Source organism: Sycon ciliatum, chromosome 1 (assembly GCF_964019385.1).
Source record: "Sycon ciliatum chromosome 1, ocSycCili1.1, whole genome shotgun sequence".
Lineage (NCBI taxonomy): Eukaryota > Metazoa > Porifera > Calcarea > Leucosolenida > Sycettidae > Sycon > Sycon ciliatum.
Window position 1 is genome coordinate 88,880,039 of NC_088643.1, and position 11,798 is coordinate 88,891,836.

The 11,798-nt window shown below is 45.9% G+C and overlaps 2 protein-coding genes across 2 annotated transcripts in view; both read right to left on the reverse strand.

The window, feature by feature from the left end:
• Positions 1-3,047, reverse strand: part of LOC135806263 (palmitoyltransferase ZDHHC23-like) — a 4,021-nt gene extending 974 nt beyond the window's left edge. The window contains exons 1-3 of the mRNA XM_065320424.1: positions 1,988-3,047; positions 1,695-1,739; positions 1,029-1,220 (exon numbers count right to left, since the gene is read on the reverse strand). Coding sequence (XP_065176496.1) covers positions 1,029-1,220; positions 1,695-1,739; positions 1,988-2,661 — 911 coding nt within the window. The 5' untranslated portion in view covers positions 2,662-3,047. The remainder of the gene's footprint in view (positions 1-1,028; positions 1,221-1,694; positions 1,740-1,987) is intronic.
• Positions 3,048-4,169: 1,122 nt separating this feature from the next.
• On the reverse strand, positions 4,170-11,044 carry LOC135806262 (caspase-3-like). The gene is made up of 4 exons (XM_065320423.1): positions 10,466-11,044; positions 6,208-6,587; positions 5,322-5,585; positions 4,170-4,977 (listed from the first exon to the last, which is right to left on the reverse strand). Exons 1-4 carry the CDS (start codon positions 10,740-10,742, stop codon positions 4,594-4,596), a joined length of 1,305 nt encoding a protein of 434 aa, XP_065176495.1. The 5' UTR covers positions 10,743-11,044; the 3' UTR covers positions 4,170-4,593.
• Between the last annotated feature and the right edge of the window lie 754 nt (positions 11,045-11,798).

The following is an 11,798-nucleotide window of genomic DNA, read 5'->3' on the forward strand; positions in this document are numbered from 1 at the left end:
CGGTTTCACATATGTTGCGCTACGCTCCCAGGATGATATTACTCAGCTCAATCTGATAGCCACCCTTACATTTTGAGTGAAAACTGATAGTTTGATTGGGGAGAAGTGCATTAGGATTTCAAGCCATGCGTCAATTCAGGGCACTGCAAGCCTACAGTTGAGCCATGCTTGCTACCTTGGTAACTACAGGCCCTTGCAATACATAGAAGTAGTCTTCAGACACAAGGGAAAACTGTCTGGTTCTTAGTTGCGATGACTGCAGCAAAGCATTGCAAACACCCGCATACCATCCGTGGCCCTTGTGTGAGCAGACATTCGTACCGCTTTCCACAACGCTCAGGGCTCCACGAACACCACGTCTTCCCTCTCAGGCTGGCTCTTTCCTAAAAGTTACTACCTCATGTCCAGTACACACAGTGCACAGTACGAGTAGAGTCAGGATATTAGGGACCTTTCGCACCCCGGGTACGGATACGAAACGAATGCTGATTCGTCACCTGGGTTCGAGGATTCGTCAGAGTACCTGCGGAGGACTCGTTTTCACGAATGGAAGCCTCTTCATTCGCGGCACGCTCCGAATCCGTCAGGTACACATTTATTTGGATAGGTACACATGTTTTGTAAGGTACACACTTTTCCCTTGATTCCATGATCCATGCACGTGTGCGTGTAAAAACCCGTACGCCAAACTACCGGCGCCCGCGGCCGTATTCGTACTTGCCATGCACATTTGCATGACGACTTGCGAAACCTGAAATCTGTTTTTAACGAAACGATTACGAGCCGAATCAAACTTTCGTTTCGCATTCGTTTCGTAGCAAATGCGAAAGGTCCCTAGTATCTCTAGCTATAGCCCAGGACATTCCGAGTTTTCAAGGCTGGACGTTCATGGACTTGATGTTCTTGAACCCCCCCCCCCCCTGCAAAAGTGGAATGCTCAGCAAGACAGGAACAGACAGAGAAAAGAAAGACTTGCTGGCATGTGGTGTATAGAACAAGTACTGGCATTAATCAATACATGTACTTACTTCCAATAAGCGAAAGCATACATCAGGCAGGTGCCCTTGTGCCAGTTTGATGCAATCTCCTCTGGAATGCCAGGATAAGAAGAGCAGTCGGCACGCACAGCACATACCAGATAGGCATAGCTCATCACGATCAGCATGATGAGTACTGAGAGAAACCAGCGATGATTCTGCGCTGCAATACAGCAGTCAAGCCTAGAAATAACAGAGAGAGAGAGAGAGAGAGAGAGAGAGAGAGAGAGAGAGAGAGAGAGAGAGAGAGAGAGAGAGAGAGAGAGAGAGAGAGAGAGAGAGAGAGAGAGAGAGAAACAGAGAAAGAGAGAGAGAAACAGAGAAAGAAGGCTGCGATCATGATTTAACACAGCAAAGAGCAGCAAGTGACACACAAATATGTATATTGTGGCAACACTAATGCCAACATTGAATGAAAACAATCGTTGCGTATTGCGTAGCGTCTAAACTTCATGCTAATGTTGAGAATACGACACACAGAAGAAAGATGACGCCGTATAAAGGGTCACACTCATGCCTCACACCTACTGCAGCAACCACTGCTGTAGTATGATGTTCCTCGTGTAGAAAATTGTCAGAAATGTTCGTCATTCACTACAGTGAGCACAAAGTAAGCATGCACACATACCACACACAGTGATAAGCATGCACACATACCAGACACAGTGATGATCATAGCGCCGCACGCAGTGTTTGCAAAACCTGCACAGAAAGGAGAAAAGAATCAAGAACAATACTAGTTAAGGAATCGTCATGGAAACACCCTTCCAGGAGACACGGTCTACAAAACAAGTCAAAGAAGAAACTTGCTCTAACTGGAGTAATGAGCAGCCCATTTTGGTGACAACAGTTAAATAAATCCTACTGATGGCCATTAAAACAAACATGACCCTCCCTGATTTGCCCAGCGGCTGTGATAGCATCTCACAGCCACGGTCACAGTCACATACCTGCAGTGCCTACTAAGCTCTTGCTGCACAGCGCCGCACTTGCCGCATGCATCAACAGGAAGAGCCACAACATGGCCCTCCGGCGATTCTAGTGAATACTTCGGCGGCAGCACACCGGGATTGACAGATTGCGTTTGGCGTATACAATACGCTAGCAGTAAGAATCCTCCGTGAATAATGACTATGAGCTGCACGGAGCAGGTCGGTGTGATGTATAACACACTGATGCTGTATATCCACAGTAGTATGGATGGTACGGCACTAAGGAACAAGTTGCCGCTCACAGCGCCGCGTCTCCATAGCTGGTAGAGAAAGTTAACGCCGGCCATCAGTAGAAACGGCGTGATGACAGCCAGGGCAAAATGAAGAGACCCCAGGAATAGCACTAGTCCAATAAATGCATTAGGTATCAGTAAGGCTACTTCCAGCTTACGAGCACCACCAGCACTGGGTATGCGCAGTCTATCCAATACGTCATCACGTAGCTCTGCCATCATCTCCGAACTGGGGGCCTCGCCACGCACAATACTGTCCCCTACCATGTCTAATGCCTCACACTGACAGCATGCCATGCACAAATGATTCCTGGTGTTACGACGATCAATATATTCGAAGGAGCACAAAGCTTCGTTCCGTTCACCAGGCATACTTGGTTCTTGGCTAGATACTGGCATGAGTAGTAATGATATGCATGAACAACAAGCTACATGGCATTGTAGAAGTCTCGTAAAGCTCTTCAAAAATCACGATACATCTGTGTACACGTACGTAGCATGGCTTCTAGAAGCGCTGGCAAGAAACTACTACGAGCGATGTGCGAGCTAATTCGACAGCTGCTTCGTAAAAACCACTAGCTTAGTACAACTGACTCGCTTTGCAAGAAAACGCCGGAGACAAATAAATAAACGGAAGCAAGTAAGAAGTGATAGTACAGTAGTAGTAGATCGAGTGATGCATGATGGTAATGCGGACTATTTCAAAGAATCCAAAAAATAATAATTATTTTTAAAAAATCAGTACATGCTCCATGATGTCACTAGTGTGCATGTGAATGCATGCATACATATGCATGACACTTGACAGTGTGAGTGTCGACGATGTCGACACTCTCTATGACGTTATCATTTTCGCAAAATCAAAAAAGAAGAAGCTTGTCGTTTTTTTTGTTGTCATTTTGTCAAGCTTGCCCAGCCTAGCCTGTGCAGGCTGTGTGCATTCTGACCAGGCTGACTGACAGACTCAGTGACTGTGTCATTTTTAGGACTCCTTGCAAGCTTGGTAGATCTACGAACACTGCATTCAGACCGATAGTCTGTGCATGCGGACTGGACTGGTGTGTGAATCATAATAATGCATGGTCGTGAGTGTGCATTTCGGGAGTAGTACATAATCCAGTCGATTCCAATAATTATGTTATACTACTCCGGGGTCCTGATGTGAACAGGACCAAGACAGGCTGGCAAGAGGGTCTTGAACCAGGTCACGCTTGGATTCAGACAGCACTCAAGCAAGTAACTAAGTACTTGACAGTCTTGTCCTTATGGCAGGTGAGCAACTCAGTACTGTAGACTCGGCTGGGAAGGTGCTAGCCGGGCCACCATGAGATTCTAAGGAGGCAAATGAGTTACACTGACACATATGTCTCTTATCCACTGCCGGGAGATCCGGGGACCAGGCACTGCCCTTAACTTGGAAACGTCCGTAACTCTGAATCACACACTTTCCAACAATGGGGAAGGGTCAGAGATCTGGCATATGACATCAATATTTCCACAGAATGGCAATATTTCCAAAGAAAACTCGACCCCAAGGTACCCAGTAGACCGAGGTGCCCGTAACTAACTTCAAGGTGCGGCCGGCGGATAACTGAGAGATACAAGTACGAGTGTAAAATCCAAAGTATCCCTCTGCTGCAGCCAGCACAGAAGGGCGTGCTTCTCAGTTTTCACAGGCTCAAGGTCCTAACGAATCAGTGGACACTGGTAGACTGCAAGCACTGGTCCGGTGTGTATTCCGATCACCGACTTCTGAGCGGCCCTGTCATGTACATACACGGGTGTTCTGGTTTGTGCGATACTGACACACAAGCATGCACACAAACCGTACACAGGCACGCAGACACCACATACACACACACACACACACACACACACACACACACACACAACATAGCAAATAGGGATGATAGCAAACAACCTGAGATTCAAATTGGATAGATGTTCTGTTCAAAGTCTATTTACAATAATGAGGTTATCATCTCTTTCGGTTTATGGTACCACATCAACCTGCTGAAAGTATTAGTCCAACACTGCAGGTTGTGCGCAGCAAGGTACCACCATAATTAATAATCAACATGACCCTGTAGAGCTTATTAGTGATGATGTCATGTAAAGAGTGAAAAATGAAATGGCAGTAAAGCCTGCACCATCCTTAAAACAATGCAGGAACACCAGATGGAACGTGGTAACTTATCATGTTTCGGACCGTGAGCAGTGTCATTAGGTTCATTCACCTTGGAGGTCATTCAGGAATGGCCACAGTCACTGTTTCAACAACAACACTCATCTGCAGGCAGTAATCGTACCTGACGTTTGCTGCGAAATCTCTCAGCTGACAAAATAATTTGGCCGAAAAAAGAGTTTCTTCAGAAGCTGGATGATTGGTGACGGCATCTGCTTGTGTCGCCCGCTAGCTTCATAATCCCTTGCAACCACACGGTTCACTTCCACCATCATAGCACAGAGCTCCTCAGTGTAGGCCTCCTTGCGGAACACTTCGTCAATAGCTTGAATGAACCAGGATCCGTGCTCGGAGTTGCGCCAGGACACGTAGCCTGGAGTGGTGGCGTAAGCTATGAGCATATCAGCCTGGGCGGGCAACGACTGCAACTCACTGCCATCCGTTGCATCCTGATCAAGGTAGCGGGCAATGTCTGCCGCACCAGAATCAGGAACGTCCGTCGCCTTGTCAAAGTCATCTCCACGGCAGGCCTGAAGGAACACAAACAAGCATACAGAACTGTTGCTTGCAGGGACTAGATGTACATGTACATGAATAACCCCAGAAATGTTCTGCAACTGTGGGAGGTAGTTAAGTTGAAGTTGCTTACGAGGACAGCAGTATCGTCAAGCGTGCTTAGGAGACATTTGTAGAAGCCATACAGCATGACTGAGGAATCTGCTGGTGTAATTGCAGGCAGTCCTTTCCCATCCTGCACACATAGCATTCTAGGTTTACTAACCAGCTCCTCAACAAATCAGCAACATGTTTTCTCCGGGACTACTGAAACCCTTCACTATGCCCAACAGAGTGGCATCGTGAATACTGTCCTTACTTGAATGAAAAATAGTTTAGGCTTGCCCACAAGAGTTGGGTGGGCTCGGTCTGCATTAAAGTTGGACAGCAGCTTCTCCAGCGAGGCAATCTCCCCGTCCGATGTGTATATGCGCCCACCATCCAAGCCATGTGTCAGTACGGACACAATCACGCAATCATAGTTCGAGTGGTCCCGTTTGGCCAACGCGGAGAAGTACTCCTCGACCTGAGGCTTGGTAACGTCATGGTACACAGTGTTACTGAAACCGAGGTCTGTCCACAACTGCATACAAACACACAAGCATAGGAAATGGAAGAGCCAGAATCCATGAAATTGCGCTGGTGATGCTACACCGTTGTATACAAAGTGCACGGTGTTCAAGACAAGACACTTCCCAGTCATAGTGGCTATTTCATATGCTGAAATCCTAGAGTGGCGAAATGAAGTAAAGTGATGTATTACGCATTGGTATAAGGCTTTTATACCATGTACCAAAGATGCCTTACTTCACGCGGTAAAGTTCACACTTTCTTCACGCCAAATCGAGCCAAAATGGCCCATACGCCATATACAGTACATTGTACCCCGATTAGCCACTTGCATACACATAAATACTAACTGGAATGTGATAATTGCCTCTAGGAGGGGGAAGGGGTATGGCTTATACACCAGTGCAGATTTGAGTCGGCTACCATCCATATTTCAATCTAAGCCACAGATGTAACGTCTCACCTTTCACCGTCCACACCATGGCGTGGAGAGGACTAGACCAATGCAAGGTAACTCCATTCCCCACATGCCTTTGAAGATGAGAACAATGAACACGGTGTCAGATTTTACGCCTGACCTGGGACCCAATAACGGTAAGAAAGCATGGTCCTATACTGGCCCATGTTGCTCTCACCTTGTCAAGAGTCTCGGCATCTCTGTCAGTTCCATTCCGCTTGTTCATCCGACATTTGCGATGGAAGTTCTTGTTGTTGATAACAATCGATAAACCTCGTGGCCGGTGCTTCATGGGGTAGACGAGGTTTTCATCGTCTAAATTCACCGTGCTTTTGACAAGGAACTTTGGGATAGTATCCACAGGTTGCGATGCCATTAAGCCACCCGGAGCAGCATTTTCCGAAGGCACCGGTGCCCACCTTGGCTCTTCTGAAGCTTCCATTGGCATTTCGGATTCCTGGGCAACAACATTCCCTCCGATGGTGGTGGGCGACATTTGCGGAGAGCTGGGTGATTTTTCCCGCAGCCGCCGAGATCCTTTCCGGCCACCATCCAGCTCTGGAGATGTGAACATCGATATACAGTACACATATAATCATACCTTCTTTTTGTGCTTATTTTGCACCCCATCACCCAACTCACGCAATCATTTTCATATCACACCATCAACCTGGATCATTCATTCGCGCCATGATCCAAGCTTGCAGCCTATATCAATCATATCTTCTGAAAATTGTAGGCAAGTTGCTGTCTGATGATCGGTTAAAACCGTGAAACTCAGAGTTACAGCAGAAACGCTTTTGATTCCTCTCAAGTGTGTGTAATCATACCTTGTGTGAATGGAGCAGTTTGGAAACGCAATAATCGGACGTCAATCTTATGTTCCGTGTAACGTTATCCTGCTTATCCATAATACAGGCCACAGCCAGCTAAACATGTCTTATTAGGCCATGGAAAATACAGAGTTAAATTATATTGATTGTTTATCGTTAGATTTTCCCGAGAAATCAGGGCGGATGGGAGGTATTTTATTTCCTTTTTATTTCGCATAATATATGACTGTATGGTAGGTGTTCGCAAACCCTAGACATGCCTTTTTCTTCTATAATATTATTCTTTTGGAAGCCATTTTTCTTTCTTTGTTGTCCTGTGTTGGTTGTTTCACTTTTCCTTATTTGCATCCTCAAAATTATCTTGCAAGATGTTATTCGTGGCTGACAATTCATCTACTTCCATCACAAGGATTTATCTCACTCTGCGCAAAAATAAGGCAGCTGATAATCTCTTTCACTTTTCAAGCCCATAGCACCTACATGCATGGTTCAATCTGCGGACTTGGCCTTTTCCAATATCTACAGCCACGCTAATTAGAGGCCGTATAGGCATAGATCACAGTATATACAGTACATTTAGGTCACACCAAGTTATTTCTATGTTCCGCGTCACCGCGCGTGTACCTTTTCGAATCGTCGACAAGAAGAAAAAAAGCATACAGACGAATCAATCGATGGCTATTCTGGCGAACATTCTCGCCAGTATGGCAGATCAGAGGTTATCAGCTTCTCGATAATCTTGCACCCTAGGCGATGGTACGTAGAAAGTGCGAGTGATGGAAATTTCTATTTTTGCACGTTGTGCGGTAGGGCCTGCTCACCAAGCGCGCGCTTAAGCGAGTGGAGATTCCAGGTATCAAGAACTCTGAGATTTTCCAGGATCATGATGGAGCGGAATTCCACTCGACTCATGTCAAAGAGCAGAAGGAGCCATCCATGAAATCTGTTACTGTATCGCTCCAGCCCAGTCTGCAAGCTGTCCTGTGGCGACTTGTTGTCGTTTTGGATATACAGTCAAACCTCATTAGGACGAACACTGACAAGGCGAACGTTCCTTTAGTACGAACTAGGGCCAATCCTATGGTTGGCCAGGCATCATATCAAGTCAAAATTATTAGTTTACGACGAACTCCTGTACGGCGAACTTTCGTGAAGACAAACTAGTTTCAAGCGTGATTTGAACAAAATTAGCGTGTAGTACGAAAGTTCGGTCCCTGTGGGTGTGCTGGCTGTAGTTTTTCCTGATAGTCGAGGCCTCTTGTACTGGCAAAACATGTTACAAGGCGGAGGACATGCTGTCATGAATTCATTGCACATTGTACTTACCTGTTGCTGGGTTATGTTATGAAAAAATGTTTTACATTTGCCAAAGCATGCACCTTCACATAAATACAATCCATATGGTACGCATATCAATTTTTTTGTCAGGTCTGGATAAGAAGAACTCCGGATAAGACAAACAAACTTGTTCGGTCCCTTGAAGTTCCTCCTGACGAGGTTTGACTGTAAGCGATAGTTTAGCAGTTCTATTTTGTGTGCAACATGGCTCAGTACACATAGCATGGAGTTTTGTTTTTCCTCCGTTTTCGTTTTTTTCCGCCCGCCCGCCCGCGAAATATAGAATTAACTAATCGGTATGGTCTTACCGGAACTAAAAAATAATATATTCCGGCCGGAAGGGCGAAGTTTCGGGGTAGGCGCTGACGATAAACTATCATTTTTTGGACTCGGAGAGCCAAGGATAAATTTATAGAAAAGAAAAAAGGACCGAGAAATTACAAGTTACGCTATAATGTCCACTAACACCACCAGTTACTAAACAATCAGCTCATGCGATAACATTGCACGACACTGACCGACGGTACTGACGTTCTACAACTAACTGGCTATCAGCTCTAGCACATCTTGGATGCGCACTCCAATAGCCTTCCAACTTGGAAGGTTCTAAGTTATATGATAACATAGCAGGGGAAGGTGAGCGCAAACAAGACAAGCACGAGCTGAAAGTCTCAGCTGTGAAGGACGTTAGCTGATAGCCAGTTAGTTGTAGAACGTCAGTACCGTCCGTCAGTGTTGTGCAATGTTATCGCATGAGCTGATTGTTTAGTAACTGGTGGTGTTAGTGGACATTATAGCGGAACTGTTAGTTTCTCGGTCCTTTTTTCTTTTCTATAAGGCCATCATTTTTTATATCTATGTTTCGCGTCAGCTCAACTTCCAGAATCATATGCGAGAGGTGGAAAGAAATAAAAAATTGCAAAATAATAAAAAGGCTCATCAGAGGTGTATAGAATTAGCTAAAACTGTACATAGCACAATAGCTCGTGCATGGTGTACATTCGAAAGAAAAATGCTACATCCAAGCACAACATCTGGGTTATCAATATCAGCATGAGCAAATATTCACTTTGGACAGACGAGGCAACCGTTGGTGCCCATGCTTCGCTGGATTATTGTACTCAGACTTCAGCAGCGGTGCAAAGAGGTCTGGAACGACGCATCCTCTCAGCTTGAGGCAATCGATGCGGTCTGGTGTAAGCTCATAGAATACTGCTCGCAGATGCCGAACAAACGATTTACCAACGCTGGCGTCGAGGCCATTTCTGAATCCCAGCTTCGCCGTATGCAACCTGTCCACACTGACGATCGATCGCACGATCGTACACTCACTGTGTATGTTCGATTTTTTATTTTTTTCCGAAAAAAGGCAAAACGTATGCGTGCGGACGACGCGAAACATAGATATAAAAAATGATGGCCTAAATCAATTTTTTACTTGGCCTTATTTTCAATTTTTTATACCAGAAAACTGTCACTTTGCGCACCAGCTGCTTAAACTAGACCGCCAAACAAGTGTGAGAACGAAGTTCGACAAGATGCTATCGCCACTGGTTGATGAATGAAGCACAGCGTGAACACGCTCGACAGAAAAAAACTTTTCATTCCGTCATTTGTCAAGAAAAATTACAAAACCCCAAAGACATGGTTAGCTGACCGCGGCCTATAATATTATTATGATACCAGTATGTGCAGTACCGTCCTTAGGTTTTCACCGAAATCAAAAAAGCTGCTACGTCAAGAAGTATTTCGGATTGGCTTTCAGACAGCGGGTGGTTTTTCAGACAGTGTCTAACAAATCGGATGATTCGGCAGCACTGGGCTTGGTGGTCGTGTATGCTCACATCATAGGCGCCAACTTGTGGTTCTGGCGAAGTATGCGGGGGAGCTTTCATGGCGCTGTACAGATTTGGCTGAGACCCCTCAAACCAACCCCCCTAAGCTGCTGTCTAACGTTGCGTTTGTTCGGTGTCATTGCAACACCATTCCAAAGTCATTCTGCCGTGCTTTGGTTCCTGTGCGTTTGCCTCCGTGCAATTCCGATTCCGGCGATTCCAAAAAAAAGGTTACCGTGTTGGCCACAGCTCAGGAATACAATAGACTATCTGCTGTTATGTGGTGCGGACTGTGCGCACACAGGTGAATGGTGACTGTGCAGTACTGACTTCATAACCTACGAACATGAGTCTGCTCTTAGTCTTGATACTGACAATGTGTGGGCCAACACGACTTAGTACTGTAAATAGCAGCACACCAATCACCTACCATCTGCTTTCCGCAGCTCCTCTGCCAGCGATTTCTGCGATTCCAGCGACTCGAGCAGTCCCAGGAATTTTTCGTAAGCACGTGGTCCCTTCCGCGGAATACAGCTGAGGATCACCTCATTCTTTGCTTGCGTTGTGCCTTGACAACGGACCTCTTCCTCCTCGCCCTCAGTGAGCAGGCCCAGCTCAACGAGAGGATGCGAGACTACGGTTGGCTTCAAATCTCGAATCAGCCGTACCCGGCACTTACGAAGAGCTGCTCTGTGCCGTTGTTCCATGTCTGATAGCTTCACTGCTATACTAACAACAATACTAGAATAATGTCCTGGACTTCAGATGTGCGCAAGATGTTGTTTTGCAAGAAAAATGCTATTGTGTGGCCATGAAGTGGATACAGCGATTCCACCAGCCTGTCGGGAGAAACACAGCAACAACGAAGTACACTGTAGTTACTACACCGAGTAGTGGAAAGTTTGACCACGACTCCAAGTAGAACCAATCGGAGGAAACATGATTTATAAAAGCCAGGATTTATCCAGCAACATTTGCCACTCTACTCGACTTCATCGTGTCGTTAGCCGCTACACACTTACTCTCATACAGTAGATCTACAGACTGTCTCGCGATCTCACACCGGTGCACCCTATTACTAGTATTACCATGATTACTGAGTAGATCTACGAGTACGAGCAGATCTACTGTCCCTATCCTAGCCCTGGCCTAGGCCTACAACGCCCTGCAGGGCCTGCACACACAGTGTGCATGCCGTCTTCATGGTCTTATTATTGGCGACAGCCGATACGTAATGACTGTGACTCTGTGACGAGTGTGAGGTAGATAGATCTACAGTACTACTACACACTGTAGTACTACTAGTAGTAGTAGTAGGGGATTTCCGTTTCCATCTCATTTTTTACCTGCTTCATGTTACTGATGTACCACATGTATATGACTGTACACACAGACTCAACCATTTTTGTTCCAGGTGCTACGTGTACACGCAATGCGATGGTTTTGCTCCGAAAAAGTCAGAGGAGCTCTTCAGACACTTTGGCAAGGAGCATCTCCAATGGCTGACCTCCCTAAAATATCTTCTTACATCCCTGGCACACTGTACCATGCAGACACATGACTAACTATTAGTATTACATGCACCGGTACAGTAAAACCTCACAAACAATTAGAGGACGGAAAAAAGTGTTTTAACTCTGAGTTTCACGCACTAAGCGATCATCAGAAAACAGGGAGGTGCACCCGTATGTTGCCAACTCTGATCTTTTGATTTACGCTCGTGTTTGGTGTGGGCAAAAGTGGCCAAACCAAGCTGAGTAACA

What these genes read in the sequence shown, in the direction of transcription:
- LOC135806262 (XM_065320423.1), bottom strand. Translation starts at nt 10,742, where the DNA reads ATGGAACAACGGCACAGAGCAGCTCTTCGTAAGTGCCGGGTACGGCTG. An exon ending in ATGCCGAGACTCTTGACAAG is followed by an intron (nt 5,586 to 6,207) that starts GTGAGAGCAACA and finishes GTTTGTATGCAG; the next exon opens with TTGTGGACAGACCTCGGTTT. An exon ending in CTAAACTATTTTTCATTCAA is followed by an intron (nt 4,978 to 5,321) that starts GTAAGGACAGTA and finishes GTGTTCCTTCAG; the next exon opens with GCCTGCCGTGGAGATGACTT.